The 16,307-nt window shown below is 44.4% G+C and overlaps 1 protein-coding gene across 3 annotated transcripts in view; it reads right to left on the bottom strand.

Moving 5' to 3' along the window:
- STK32B (serine/threonine kinase 32B) overlaps positions 1–14,956 on the bottom strand; it is a 342,448-nt gene extending 327,492 nt beyond the window's left edge. For 2 of the 3 annotated variants that reach the window (XM_082462561.1, XM_082462563.1), the window contains exon 1: positions 14,610–14,956. In XM_082462561.1, the coding sequence (XP_082318687.1) occupies positions 14,610–14,661 (52 nt within the window). In that variant the 5' untranslated portion in view covers positions 14,662–14,956. Of the gene's footprint in view, positions 1–11,221; positions 13,259–14,609 lie in introns of those variants that run through there. The other variant, XM_082462562.1, reaches the window with a different exon arrangement.
- Between the last annotated feature and the right edge of the window lie 1,351 nt (positions 14,957–16,307).

Raw genomic sequence — 16,307 nt, 5'->3', positions numbered from 1 at the left:
GCTTGGGAAGGTTAAAGCACTGCTCCACAGTTAGACAATATGTAGAAAAATCAGGATTTAAACCTGTGTAACCCCCAAAACCTGTCCTTTTAACCTCTGTGCATGACCTTCTTCAGTCACAAAACTTAATCTAATTTAATAAACCTTACATAGCACGTATTATGCGCCAGACTATGTAGTAAGCATTTTACATATAGTAACTCATTTACTCCTCAGAACAGTTTATGAAGTAAGTACCACTGAATCCCCATTTTACAGATGAGGAAACTGAGAATCGGGGAGGAGAAGAAACTTACTTGAGGTTGCTCAGCTAGTAAGTAGCAGAGCCAGCATGGAACTCCAGGCAGTCTGACTCCACGGTCTGTGCTCTTAACCACTGTGCTGTGGACAGGGCTTCCCTGCTAGAAGATTCCAGGGTGTACCTGGCAGGGCGCCTGCTGTGTCCCAGAGACACATAAACCCAGAGGCCAATATACTATCTCTAAGCAGGGCTGGAAGCTGGAGTGTGATTGAAAGAGCGTCAAGCCGCAGCTCTGATGTTGGGAACAAAGTGTGGGACTCACTTCCCTTCTGGGACCTACCCCTGCCTTCGAGCTAACATGCGAACGCCTACCCTGCAGACCCCCCAGGGCCCAACCCTGCATCCACCCAGCTGCCGCCCAGGGCTGCTGGGAGTTCAGTGATTACAAATCCACTCCAAAAATACCCACTGAGCCACTAAGCAATGAAGCCACTAAGGACCGCTAAGCAGGACCAGCTTGGTCATATTCATGATTTAAAACTGTGATTCCGGTTGTTGGATGGAGGATGTACTGAAAGGGCAAGAGGGAGCACGGAGACCAGTCAGGAGGCAGCACAGGGGTCCCATGAGGGGCGACGTTGAATGGAGATGGTAGTGGTGAGGCTGGAAAGAAAGGGCAGATTTGGGAGATATTTGGGAGGTAAAATCAACACAGCCACGTGCCTAATTGGATTCACGGGGGTGAGGGAGATGGAAGGATCAAGGAAAACCTCAGAGATTTTGGCTCCTGCAACTGGATAGATGATGGTACTGTGCACTAAGCTCGGAAACTCTGAAAAACACATGAGTTTGATTGAGGTCACTTTGAATTTGAGGTATTAAATCTTCTGAGACATCCAAGTGGAAATATATACACAGGCACACAGACTGGGAGACCAGAGGAGAAATGTGAATTAAGGAAATAAATTACTGAGTCATTGTTTTAGAGGAATAGGCACCAGTTATTCATGTGCTGTCTCTCAGCTCCAAATCCACTGCTTTGTGATACTGGACAGGACCCTGTGGACATTTATTTCCAGCTGGCTTCATGTTCGGCATGGCCAATAGAGGGCGCAAGAGAGACGCTGCCTGTCCAGAGTGGGAGGAAGGGACGTCCCTTTTTCTTCCAGTGTGCTGCTTTCCACATGCTGCAGTAGGCTGGGGTGCAGGGGACCTGGTAGCCCTTATCTCAGCAGCCCTCCTGCACAAGCTGCAGCCAGCATCCTCCGGCAAGCTTCTGTGCCACCCAGTAGGATGCCTGTTCCTCTGACAACCAGGCCCTCCCAATGAGATCTGAAACAGCCTAGATGGAGAGGGAAGCCCTCTTCTAGGTTTCTGAGTTCTTTCCTTGTTAACTCACCCTCAGCCCTAGCGGGAGCAGCTGTTTTCCTGAAATTGCTACTTGTGGATCTCCTAGAGTCCTGACTCCTTTTCGAAGTTAACCTTTTGACTAGAATGACAGTCCTTTGTACTACATTTTCCCTTTTTGACATTGCTTTGGTCTCCTGACTGCACTCAGACTGGTACAGAGTGACTGAACATGTAGGGGTTGGCAAGATCACCTGGAGAGACGGTACAGAGAGCTAAGGAAGAGGTACAAGGGCTCAGTATTGAGGAATTCCAAGATTTACTGCAAGGGGGAGGAGGCTGAACTTGCAAAGAAGATGGAGAAGGAACAGCCAATGAACATCATAAAGGACTTAAAAAGGGAAATCAAAAAATAGGAGACAATATTTGCAACACATATAACTGACAAAGAAGAGTTATCTAGAATATGTAAAGAACAAATCAATCCAAAAAGGCAGACTTCTAGAAGAAAAATTAACAAAGCTATGAACAGACACTTCACAAAACTGGGAACGAAATATATAAAGAAACCTCAACCTGTTAGTGAGGAAATGCAATTTAAAACAACAATAAGATATCATTTTATGCTCATTCGATTGGCAAATATGAAAAAGTCCATAACACTAAATATTGGCAAGGAAGGAAAGGTGTGTGGTCCTACAGGGTAGCCACGAGCCACATGTGGCTTTTGAGCACTTTAAATGTAGCTAGTCCAAATTGAGACATGTTGTTACTGTAAAATACATACCCAATTTCAAAGATTTAGTATGAATAAAAGGATGTAAAATATCTCAATAATTTTGACATTGAAATTAAAATATTTTAGTTATGTTAGGGTAAATAAAGTATATTATTAAGTTCACCTAATCCTTTTTACCTTTATAATGTCACTAGTAGAAATTTTTAAATTACAAATGTGGCTTGCATTTGGTGACTTCATCATATTTCTTTAAAACAATGCTGATGTAGAGCAATGGAAGTGTCTATACATGGCTAATCAGAGTGTAAACTGGTACAACTACTTTGTAAAACAATTTGCCATTATCTAACAAAGTTGAACATACACCTATTCTATGACCCAGCCATTTTCCTAATGGTATATGTTCTAGAGAAACTCTTGTGTATGTGCACCAGGAGATATATACAAAATTGTTTATAGCAGCGTTGTTCATAATAGTCAAAAACTAGAAAGAGTACAAATGTCCACTGTCAGTAGGAAGGATAAAATTCACAGTGCAGTCACATGATGGAACATATTATACACTGGTGAAAATGAAGAGAATACAGCTATACACAGCGTGGGTGAATCTTAGAAACTCAATCTTGAGCAAAAACTGCAAAGTACAGAAGAACACATAAAACGTGGTACCATTTTTATAAATTTCATAAAGCAATAACAATTAAACACTGTATGGTTAGGAATGAGAAAGTGTGGGAAAGGGGATGGAGTCAGGGAGAAGCCCAGGGAGCTTCAGAAGTACAGGACAGGCTCTACTCTTCAGTTGGATTATGAGTTTATGCATGAGCTCATTTTCTTATTTCCAAGAAAGAAAAGACTTAAAATCATATGCTAGTTTTAAGAACCAAATGATCGTGGTGACTCGACTCAGAGCTATTTCACTGAAATGATGAAGCCAATGTAGTGAGTTAAGGACCAAGTTATCATGAGAAAGTGAGGACACCAAGAGAAGACTGTTTTGGGGGGAAGTATGGTTGTGAAAGTGAGGCATGTTGGGTGGTAGACCTAAGGTGACACGGGTACCAGGGAGAGCTTATTATTAAAATAGAAGGCACTATGCACAGATAAACACTGAGGAGAGGACTTCTGCCTCTGGTCGACTGGAGTGTTTCTGGTCAACCTTCCTGCTAATAAGAACAATGATAACTGCACAAAATATATATTTTAAAATCTATTTGAATGACTCATAGAGCTATCAAAGGAGCGAGGAGCTGCAGGTTGAATATCGATGAAAAAGAAAAGCCCAAAGAGATGGGTCCAGCACTGAGATCCCTCTTCCTCAAGAGGTATCTGCCAAATCTGAAAACAGCTTTCAGGAGGCTGAGAAGTCAAACAGGGTTTGGAAGCCCTCGCAGGCTTTAGGGACAGGACACATACTAAAAACCAGAGTCTACCAAAAAGGAAGAGGCTTGGTAAACTCTGCGCTTCCCGTAAGGATGCCAAAGGGCTTTGTTCCGGAAATGAGTATGAAATGGGTGAGAACTGTGCTCACAGGACGTCTCATCATCTCAATCTCTGTGAGGACTGAGATCAAAAGCAATTCCTGGCGCTCCAGCTTAGACGCCTACAAAAAGCGAAAAGAAAACCTTTCTAAGGAAACGTAACATCATCCAAAGCTTCAAATTATTTCTCTAAATAATGTTTCCTAAATAATGCCCAGCATGTCATTAAGAAAACAACAACCAGGTAAATGAGAAAACAAAAGATGTCTAAAAGGAAACAATTGATAATAAAAATAGAAGGTTACCAAATAATGGAGTTATCGAACATGTCTTCTAAGTAAACGTGATTGATAGGTTTAAATAATTAAAAAGCAAGTTTTGAGAATTCCAGCAGAGGTGAAAGCCATAAAAGAGAACCAAATGGTGATTCTAGAACTGAAAAGTGCAACAATGAATATTAAGAACTTGAAAGTTATACTTCATGGCAGATAGAGAGACCTGAAGTGATTACAAAAGAAATAGGGTAGAAGAAAATATTCGGACTAAAAACAAAGAGAAAGAAAAGAATTTTTTAAAATACGGAAATATTGTCAGAGCCATACGAGGCATAGTGATAAGGCCTAATATCTGTGCAATTTGAGTTTGATAATGTGAGGAGAAAGAAAATGTCAGAAGTGATATTAGAAGACAAAATAAGAATCCCGCAAAAATAACAATGCCACTCAAGCACAGACTGAAGAAGCAAGAGCCGCAGGAGGTAATGGCCAGAATGCCAGACCTATGCAAACCGTAATTAAATTTCTGATTTAATTTCTGATTTAAATTTTATAGCAAAATATAAAATTCTTAAAAGCAGCAAGACAAAACATGTCAGCTGAAAAGGAGCAAAAAATAGTACTGACAATCGTCTTTTAATCAGAAACAATAAAAACCACAAGACAATAGAATCATATCTTCAAAATGCTGAAGGAAAAAGCTGCCGATACAGATTTGATATCCAGAAAAATAATAATTCATAAACAAAGTTTAAATGAAGACATTTTCAGACAAATAAAAAGTGAGACTTTTATTTTATTTCAGGCAAAATGAAGATCATTCCAATGGAAACTTCCAAGTGAAGGAAGAAATAATGAGCAGAATATGTGAGTAAATATAATCAATGATCAAAGATTCTATCTCAAAAATCTAGAAAAAGAACAGTAAGTTAAACCAAAATGTATGTAGGAGAAAATTAAAATGAGAACATAAACCAGTAAATCATTAGCAAACAAATAATAATTAAGAAAGCCAAGGGTATTTTTAAATTTAAAAAACTGATAAACCCAAGCAAGACCAATCAAAAAATAAATTAAGGAGGGAGAAAACACAAATTACCAAAATCAGAATTAAAAAAGAAAATATCATTACAGATCCTCCAAACACTGAAAAGATTAAGAAGATATATTATGAACATTTGGCCAATACATGTGAAACTTAGAAATAATAACAATCCTAAACAAACTCTTACAGAGAATTGCAAGAAATGGTATACTTCCAAATTATTTTAATGAGGCCAGTATAACCTTGATACAAAAAACTAATAAAGATGGGCTTCCCTGGTGGCGCAGTGGTTAAGAATCCGCCTGCCAATGCATGGGACACGGGTTCAAGCCCTGGTCCGGGAAGATCCCACATGCCGCGGAGCAACTAAGCCCATGCACCACAACTACTGAGCCTGCACTCTAGAGCCCGTGAGCCACAACTACCGAAGCCCGTATGCCTAGAGCCCGTGCTCCGCAACAAGTCACCACGATGAGACACCCGCGCACCGCAACAAAGAGTAGCCCCTGCTCGCCACAACCAGAGAAAGCCCACGTGCAGCAACAAAGACACAACACAGCCAAAAATTAAAATAAATTTATTTTTTAAAAAACTAATAAAGACATTAAGGGGGTGGGGGAGGGAAGTACTGGGAGTTTGGGTTTAGCAGCTGCAAACTATTTTATATAGAATGGATAAACAACAAGGTCCTACTGTAGAGCACAGGGAACTATATTCAGTATCCTGTGATAAACCATAATGTAAACGAATGTGAAAAAGAATAAATATATATAACTGAGTCACTTTGCCGTACAGCAGAAATTAACACATTGTAAATCAACTATACTTCAATAAAATTTTTTTTACAAGTGTGCCCTTTCTTGCTCTTCTCTGGAAGAGTCTGCGGAAGATTATCATTATTATTATTTCTAACATTTGGAAGAATTCACCTATGAAGACATCTGGGCCTAGACTTCCCTTTACAAGAAAATTTTTACTACAGGTTCAATTCCTTAATAGATATAGAATTATTCTAATATTTAAATTCTCCTTGTATTATTTTTGCTAAGTTGTATTTTCCAAAGTAGTTATTTTATCCAAATTTCAAATGTATTGGCATACTGTTCATAATATCCTCTTATGAAAAATTTATAAACAAAATATTACCAAATCAAATCTAATAATATATCACATCATGAGAAAGTGGGTTTTATGCCAAGAATGAAAGGTTGATTTATTATTTAAGAATACTCTAAAAATTTGATTCTTCACCTAGTCAGATAAAGAAAAAGGAGAAAAACCACATATTATCTCAACAGATGGAGAAAAAGCATTTACTTAAATTCAACCCTCGTTGATAATAAAACCTCCCAGCAAATCAGGATAGAAGAAAATAACATGATAAAGGATATCTACAATAACAATACAGCTAACATAATAATTAACTGTAAAATAGTGAATGCTCTCTACCTGAGGGAGAGCTGGTTTTGGTAAGTGTGCCAATCAGGACAGGCTGTGTTATGCTACAGTAACAAGCAGCCCCAAATCTCAGTGCCTTCAAAAAGCAGAAGTGTCTGTCTCACTGATGCCATGTCCCAGGTCAGGTGGGCTGGTAGTCAGTGTGGCCTCCGTTCCACATTGCACTCACTTTGGGAACCAGGCTCAAGTAAGTTCCACCATCCAGAACATCATGGTTGCCTAGAGCTAGAGACATACGAAGTGACACCTAGTTCGTCAATACTTTTTCCAAGAGGTGACACACATTGCCTCTGCTCACATTGACCAAAGCAAGTCACATGTTCCCACAGAACTGCAACTGGACAAGGAAGGACAATTCTTTGCATGGAAATAAACAGGGACGGGATATGGGTGAACAGTGGTAAAGCCCCACATTGAGAGAATGGGGCCTATTTATATTACTGACTTCACAGATGGAAACAGGAACCAGAGGCCAGACTCCTCAGTGAATAAGGACACTCCAAGAAGGTCAGAAAAACCAAGGGCTGAAAGGAGTTAGATTGAGGATCAGTAACAATATTGGTCTTCACTTTTTCCTTGGTTGGCTCTGGCTAATAAGCCTGATTTTCTCTTCTTGGTAGTTCTGGTGCACAATTCTCCCCTGGTATCCTAAACTGTTTGTCCCCATTGTTGTCTGCAGGAGAATATCCCTTTACGGTGTCAGGACTCTCACTGCTCTTTGTAGAACAGTTTTTCCATCTCTGTCTGTAATAGCTCAGAGACCAGATTTTAGATAACTGAGTATTGCTAAGAATATTTTGTTCCTACCAATTCTCTCAGGAGAATGCCTAAGCTCAGTGCTAGCTTATGCTGATTGATCCTTCTAAAATAGTGATACTTCTTCCCGCAAGGCATTTAAACCCTTCCCTCAAGACTCATCATAAATCCTGTCGCCAGCCTAACACCCTGTCCACTCCAGCTCATATCGTGAGAGCCATCTCCCCTCTCCACCCTTTTGCTATCCCATAAAAGAGGGATTTTTGTCTTACCCAGAAAGCACTAGGGGAAAGATCTGCCTTCTCTCTCCATGGGAAGAGAAGTGATAGCCCAAATCATGACACACATGAGTCCGATATCCATTGATCATTACAGGTTGCCATTTTTTGGAAATTTCTTGGGTTTCTCTGTGACTGGGAACCACGGTCCCAGAGCCCACCTTACAGACTCAATTCTCTGCCCAAGCAAGTCTCAAGCTTGAAATTAAGGGACAAGAATAGAAAGGTCATTCTGGACTCAAATCCAAGTCGGTTCTCCAAACCAACTTTATTAATAATACACCTGAAATTTCTTCGTTTGTTTCTCAACAGCTTCTGAACTCAGAAGAATATAAGAAATTGGCCCTCAATAAGTTATTACTTTCATCTCTCATTCAACAAAGAGCTGCCATAGGCCTTCACTGGCCCCATTCTAGGCCTTGCAGACACCAAGGTGAAAAGGAAAGAATTGCTGCTCTTCAGTAAGTCACAGTCTAGTGCAGAAGTGGATATGCAACAAAATAAACAAGGAATGTTCCATGTTTCAAGGAACACAAAAATAATAGTCACTGGAGTAGATGCTTCTGTTTGTTTTTACCTGCCTGACCCAGGGTCCACTTCTCTTCTTCTGTTGATACTCCAATATTCCTTGAGAATATTCTTCACATATCTTCTTAGTCCCAATGCCTCAAGGGGAACCAATGCCACCCCCTGAATCCAAGGGTGGGCATGAGATCCAGCCCGGCCAGTTAGAGCCTCAGTCTCCCTGGTCACAGCCATTGGTGCAAGAATGGCCCAAGACCTCATGAGAACCCATCGGAACTAACCCTGGAATGTTCTCTGCAACGATGGTGAAAAAGATACTCCCTTTTCCACACTTGGAGTTGTGAGGCTGTGAGCCTGGGGGTGGTAAGGGCCTCATGAGGAGAGAGCCTGCTTGGAGCCACACAGAGGAGAGAATCCAAGGAGGAAGATTTCTCATGATAGTATTCAGGAACTTGGTTCCAGCCACAGCTGATGAGACTTCCACCTCCATTCATTCATTTATTGATTTGTCCATCAAAAATTTACTGAGCATCTATTATGTTCCAGGTGTTTTAGGGCTTGGGGACACAGCAGTGAATCAATCACACCACATCCCTACTTTAAGGAGCTTGTAACTCCTTAGGAAGAGACCAATGCACGAAAAATGATGCCCATGTTAACAGGATCACTCTGGCTGCTGCATGGAGGTGCCAAGAAGAGGGGAAGGGAAAAAGTAAGCAGACCAGTTAAGGAAGTTATTGTAATAACCTAAGCAAGAGAGGTGACGCTGGCTTGGACCAGAATGGAAGTGATGAGAAGTGGCCAGAGCCAATTAATTCCCTTCAAAGGAACTCATGTTGCTTTTCTGTCACTTGCAGCTGAAGGAGGCTGGCATGCTCTATTCCATCTACTTTCAGGTGCCATCCACATTAAATGCACTATTACTTTATGTGCCACCAAGAAGGAGGAAATGCTGCCAATTAACCTACGATGTGATTCTTTCGCATCCCTTAAAAGAGTTCCTTTAGACCTTTCATATATCATGTTAGTACGAACAACTGTGACCATGTACAAACAATAAAATTACATCACAAGTACCACCATGACCAGCAGTGATCATAAAGCACATCCCAATTTCAGAAATGTTAAAACATGGGAAAGTGTGTACGTTATAGTCAATGAAATCCATTAGTGTGTATACTTATGTCTGACTTTATAGAGATGATTAATACATGGTTTATCCTTATGAAGTCCATATTTATTTTCTAGGAGGATTGAAGGGTATAAATGCATCCTACAATTCATTTCTACTTAACCATCTCAGACTGATGTATGGTAATTTTCTTAATCCCCCATGTACAAGACAAATCAAAATGAAATTTCAAGTGAGGTGTAGATCTTAAAATCTAAGCTTTACATTCTAGACTCCTGCATTAGACACACACATGCCTGATACACATATGGACACCAAGCCCATAAGCCCACATCCCTTACATGGCCTCTCTCCAGCCTCTACTTCTGTACGTACTCTATATATAAAGAACAAAGTGCATTCAAAGCAATTCCAAACTTTCTCAGAATATGTTTGGTTTCCACTTTTTGCACAAGCCACAACTGGTACAAGGATGAAAAGCGATGTATAACATAAGTGAGCTTGCCACAAGTTCTAAAAAAGTTGAGACAAAGTTGGAAGTGAATCCTACCCCATTAAGAGATTTCAGCCACTTTGTGAATCACAACGACAAGGACACCCCAGGTTCAAAAGACTGTCTCCAAGTGAAGCATGATTGCAACTTTAGGGAGTGATTTTTTAAATTGCCTTTGTTATCTGACTGCGCCCAGAGTTAAACAACTTTTGTTGTATATTTATGTTAACCAAGAAGATGCTTTCATGTTCTACGCTGCATGTGAAATTACCTGGCCCAACAATAATATAGAAGTTACATTTCTTTTTAAATGTCCCTTTAACTCCTAACAATCTAAAATGAGAATACCCAGAGCTGTTTACAAGGTTGTGAAACTGATACCCTCAAATGTGGGTACAGGCCATAAATTGATACAACATTGATATTAAAAAAAAAACCTTTTGGAAACATAATTTAAGAACATGTTTCTGGAGTCCTAGAAGTTATTCAATCCTTTCGATCCAATAATCTCACTCACTGCACCTCATTTTAAGGAATTCACTTAAAAGAAGAAAAATGCTTTACGTATAAAATTTTCAGGCAACTTACTTATAAAGATGAAACACTGAAAACAGCCTGCATGTCTAACAACAAGAAAACATTTAAGTAAGTTACAATAGTTCCATCAGATGGAATATCCTAGCCCATTCAAATATTAATTTTGAAGACATTATAGCAACATAAACTACTTAAAACATGATGCTAAGAGAAAAAGCAGAAATCATTTTGTGTGGCAAGTGTACCCTTATGTAAAAATGTCTAGACATAGATTAGGACGGTAAAGGAAAAAAAACTTAAAAACAATTTTGACACGAATTTGGAAAGGGAGATGATTTTGCTTTCATTCCCAGAACTTGCATTATGATATGACAGCTCAACAAAATGTTTTTTGAAGATGGTAGCTGATTATTGTAAATGATCAAGTGCTGTCAGGATGCACTGTTACTATCTTCCTATAGACGTTTGCATAAGGAGACCTCTATCACAGCCTCACCTGTGTGCTAGTCTCGTTCCGCGTTGGTCCTACATATCTATGAGGGATGACTTTTCCTGTAGGTCCTCAGGGGTGGTACAGGAAACAGTGTTAGGTACCAGACTCTGGAGTTAAACAGGCCTGGGGGTTTAACTCATGAGTCCCAGCTCATCCATACACAGGCCACGGGACCCTGGGCAGTTTTCCGGAGGTCCTCTGTAAACTCTCTAGTAAAATGCAGATTCTGAGACCTCCCTGGCTGAGTTGTGATAATGATTCCCAATTAGGCATGAAAAGGAGTCCACACAATGCATCACGAAGTTACAGTTTTTAATACTATCTGGATGCAAGTTAAATGTTTGCCATCAGAATGTAGACAGTTATGGTACAATTACACAATGGCAAATTTTCAGCTATAGTTTAGCTTTAAATTACTTACAGATCAGATTCGTTCTGGTTGCGTAGGTATCTGCATCTTCAACCACTCAGCAGCTGTGGTCTGGGAGAGCATGTTCGATCACCGGACCATGTCCCTGCCCTGCTTAAAATCCTTCCGTGACTACAGATGTCCATAAGGTCAATTCCAAATACATGGCCACTGGGCCCTTTAAGGCCAGCCCAGCACTCAGGGTTCATCTCCTGTAGCTTCCAGCCTCACACACCACATTGCAGGAGTACTAAAGTCCCCACAATCTCCCCAAAGAGCCATGTTTATTCTTTACCATCTGTCTTTGCACATTCTGTTCCCTCCCTCTGAAACACCTTTCCCTTAACTACCAACCTCTCCTTCCTGGGAACTTCTATCATTTCTGCAAGACTTAGTCTAAGAGGAAGTCTTCTCTGACCCCTCCTCTCTGCCCCAGGGATAGGGCACCTCCTGTAGGATACCACAGTCCCCTGAGCTCTCTTACATTGTCCTGGCTGTTCATCTGCTCTGCCAGCTCCCTGAGGGTTAGAACTTTGCCTTCATCTTCTCCATATTCCTGCTGCCCAGCACAGGGGTGGGTGCAGAAAAGACGACCAGTACATGCCTATGAAATAAGCGAATCAATTGGTGGCAAATAACAGTGTGTTACTTGCACAGGTATTGAGACATATGCTGGCAAAATCAAACAAGTTAATGTTTCACTGAGCTGGAAGCCAGCAAAATGAGGAGAGTCCTAACCTTGTATTTCAACCAGGCAGCTGACCTTGAGCCCGACCACTTTTGGAATGAGGAACAACAGCAGGAAAATCAAAAGGTTGGCTATGCCAGATATAACTATTTTGCCAATAGATATTTAAAGCATATTTTCTGGGATAAAGGATAGAGACAGTTGTCGATATAAGGGAAGCAAATTTCCTCTGCAAATAAAAGAGAAAGACACTAAAAAATTACCTAAAGCGTGACCTTTGACCCAGGCTAGTACCACGAACCTCTAAAATTGGGAGTGATGCATAAGTTTGTGCTTTCTTCTGGGAAAGGAGTCCATGGCTTTCATCAAAGGATCCTGTTATGGGCCGAAATGTGTCCCCTCCAAACTTCAGATGCTGAAGCTCTAGCTTCCAACATGACTATGTTTGGAGAGAAGGCTTTTAAGGCGATAATTAGCATTCAGTGAGGTCATAAGGGTGAGGCCCTAACCCTGTGGGACAGGCGTTCTTATAAGAAGAGGAAGAGCCACCAGAGATCTCTCTCTATCTCCTTGAGCACACAGGTCATGTGAGGACCCAAGGAGAAGGAGGCTGTCTGCAAGCCAGGGAGAGAGCCCTCACCAGAAACCAACCCTGAAGGCACCTTGATCTTGGACTTCCAGCCTCCATAACAGTGAGAAAATAAATTTCTGTTGTTTAAGCCACCACCAACAACAAATTCTTTTGTTTAAGCATCTGGAGTATCTTGTGAATGCTTTCTTTTTTTTTTTTTTTTTTTTTGTGGCCATGTCACGCAGCTTATGGGAGTTTAGTTCCCTGACCAGGGATCGAACCCAGGCCCTCGGCAGTGAGGGTGCAGAGTCCTAACCACTGGACCACCAGGGAGTTCCACATCTGGGGTATCTTGTTATAGCAGGCTGAGCAGACTAATATAGGTCCGTTCCCCAAAATAGACAGGAAACCTTTGACTGATTGAGAACAGAAAGTTTTTGGCCCAAGTCATCCTCTCCATCGGTCCATGAGTGTATCTTCTCATAGGGTCTGAGCACCTCTGAATGTAACCTCACAGGACAGAAGTTCTCCCAAAGGGACAGGCCTGCCCCACATCCACCCCAAGCAGGATGTGTCCCTAGCAGAGCACATATTTAAATACTGATTTAAGTGTCAAGATCACTTTGACTTTCATAGAGCAATTCAGGGTCATTATGAACTTGACCGGGGAAGAGTTCAGCTACATGGTGTCCAAATGCTTCCTGGGATACACAAGAGCCTCCCCCACCCACCTGGCTACCTCTTGTCTGTCCACTCCTGGCTCCCTATCTACCTGTGCTCCAGACTAAACAACCAGGAAGGGCTTAGCCTTCTTTGGGTCTCCAAGCCCCTGCACTGGTCCCACTCACTGCCCTTATCACCATGCATGGTCCTCAGTGCCACTAGACTAGGAACTCCTTTAAGAAAGGACCAAATGGGCCTGACTCAATTACATTGACTGTATTCAGGTATTCTTTTCAGAGGGACTGCCAGAGTGAGCGTGTGACTACCACCCACAGCCTTGGTAGATTTAGAGATCATGACTGATGCCCACAAGCCTATTCCTGGGCACAAGAAGCACTGCCTCCAGGGCAGACTGTCCAGCCTCAAAGCCAGCTCTGACTAGGACACAACTCTTTCTTCAACTGTAAAATGGAACAACAAAAGTACCCACCTCATACGGTTGCCATGAGGCCTGAGTGAGGACATGTAAAGCCCCAGAACACTGGCTGGAACCAGGACTATGCTCAGTAGACCTGGCTGTCATTTGGGGGCACAGTGAAGACTGGAGAAACCAGTGCAATAGGAAACCGAGCTTTCAGAGGCAAAGTTAACACATAAACAACAATGTGCAGAGCTCTGTAACTGATTATATTTACAAGGCACTTCTCACATGAATTACCAGCGGTTATTAGCTTCAAACGACCCCCTAAGGTAGTAAGCAGTTATCATAAGTCTCTTCTCCTAGGTGAAGAAACAAAGGTTTCAGAGAGGTTAAGGAAGTTGCCCACAGACACACAGCGCTGGAAAAGGGGTTCTGCTATTCCAAATACGAAGCTCTACCGATCTGAGCCACAAGAACCCAGTTCTGGAGTTTAGATGAGGTTTGGACCGCCTACACCACTCCTCCACCGGGGAGGCTGCCAACAGCGGGACGCCTTCCGCCCAGACACAGAGTTTAATCAAGAAAAGTTTCCCTAAGCTGTCCTGGGCGAATGAGGGGGGCAGCATGGAACCTGCCCGTGCACAAGACCAAATGCGTAGTACACACACACACACACACACACACACACACACACACACACACACACACACACACACACACACAACGCCTCCTTCAGCCTCGGGCTCTAAACGAGACCTCGGCTTCCCCGGAGCCCAAGCAACATCCAGACTCGCCTCCGAAGTCAACTCATCCCTCCTGCTCCCCCAAGTGAAGCCTTCGGGTTCACTCTCCTCTCGGAATCCCCCGCCCGGGCTCGCGCTCGGCACCGTCCCGGCCCCTGAGGGGCACCGACGCGAGGAGTTGTTGCCTCGGTAGAAGCCCCTAGCCCGGCACGGGCCGGGCACAGAGCCGGCGCTCAGCCAAGGGTGCTGGAAGGAGGGATGCCCGGCCGATGCCCGAGGGGGCGGCGCGGGGCAGGCGCCCCTCGCCCTCTTACCTTCCTCATTCTCGTCAAACACCGGGGGCTTGTGGGAGTGGTTCCCGCCCATATTCCGCCGCGGCGGCTGCCGCAGCTGCCGCTACTACATGCCCGGCCGCCGGGGTGCGGGTGCGGAATGTGCTGCGAGCGCCCAGCCCAGGCTGCAGCCGCGCGCCGAGCCGGAGGGGGCCGAGCGCCGCGCAGCGGCGGGAACCGCGCCCCCTCCTCCCGGGCGTCCCCGTGGCGGCGCTCTCCCGCCTCGCACGCCGCTCCCTGGCCACGCTAGCTCTTACGCCGCGCCCCTCGCCCGCGCCCGCCCTGGAACGCTGGAGCTCGCGGCGCGGGGGCCGCCGAGGCGCGCTCCACGCGGGAGACCGGAGGCGGCGCGGGAAGAGGAGGAGGAGCAGGAGGGGAAGGAGGGAATGGGCGGGGGCTGCGCAGAGGGGGCGAGCGGGCGAGCGCAGCCCTAGGGGCGGCCTGGAGGAGAAGGCGCGGCGGGCACAGCGGGCGAACGCAGCCCTAGGGGCTGCCTGGAGGAGAGGGCGCGGGCCGCCGCCTCCCCGCTGCACCCCCCGGAGCTGAGCGCAGCGTCGGCCCGGAGGAGTTGGGGCGCTCCCTCCAGGCAGTAAGCGAGTCGTGAGCATCTACTGTGTGCCGGGCCTCAGTCAAGGGCTTTATAAACACAATCCCATGTCCCCTCTCAACAACCCAACAGTTAGAAAAAGCATTGTTGCCCATTTTAGAGTCAGGTAGAGGTTCAGGGGTAAAGGAGCTCTTCGGTCAGTAGTTAGTCGGTCCCGGCTACGAAGGGAGACCCCCGGACGCCCTATTGGCCTTATTTGTCCACTCGGACTGAGACCCGGGCAGTGGTGTGTCTGCCAGTTCTGCAACACACGCTCTTCCTTCTTAATGTTTTTCTAAATGTTTAATGAGTGAAAGTAGAGTCTGTACCCTTTTGGACTCAATCTAACCCCTTCATTCTCCAGTGGAAACTGAGTTCCCAAAGGGGCGTGGTTTGCCCCAAATCATTCTCCCTAGGAGTGGCTCTGCGTGGGCCTCGGGAGTCCCCTGAAATTGAACTAAGGGCGGTTCGCCTCTGGGTCGGTGGGGTCCTGGCGGCGGGAGCTGGGGAGGCCAGACTGGGCACGGTGATGCTAATGACAGGGATGCGATGGGTGTGCCCCAAAGCTCTCGTGGGGCGAGCGCGGACTCTCGGAGGGCCCTCCCTGAGGGACGCGCAGGTTACCCGCGCGGTGCAGTCCTGCCCGCCCAAGCGCCTGGTAGCCAGGAATCTTTGGCCACATCCTGCCATCTGCTGGGCGCCTTAAGTTACCGTCCGTGCTTTGGTGGAAAGCAATGGTTCTTTTTATCTCCCTATCCTGTCTCCCCCACCCCCAAGCTGTCTCTGTCTCTTTGTCTCTTTTCTGTGGAGGAGGAGGGAACGGAGGGAGTGTCTCTCTCTCTAACACAGCAAGAAAACTCCGAGAGACAACGGGGAGGGGTCGAGCAGACGGAGCCAGCCCCATCCAGCTGAAGTTTCAGGATTGGCCTAAACTGCTAGGCCTCAGGGGTCAGACAAGCGTCATTTACAGAACTGGTTCTACCACTTACAGGCTGTATGTGTCCCCCCCCCCCCCCTTCCAGTTCTCATCTGTGAAATGGGGAGGTTGATATTAACTCCCCAGCGTTGCTATGAGAATTATATCAGATAATATT

The sequence above is a fragment of the Balaenoptera physalus genome (assembly GCF_965194825.1).
Source record: "Balaenoptera physalus genome assembly, chromosome: 5".
Classification (NCBI taxonomy): Eukaryota; Metazoa; Chordata; class Mammalia; order Artiodactyla; family Balaenopteridae; genus Balaenoptera; species Balaenoptera physalus.
This window is presented reverse-complemented; position numbering and strand designations above follow the sequence as displayed.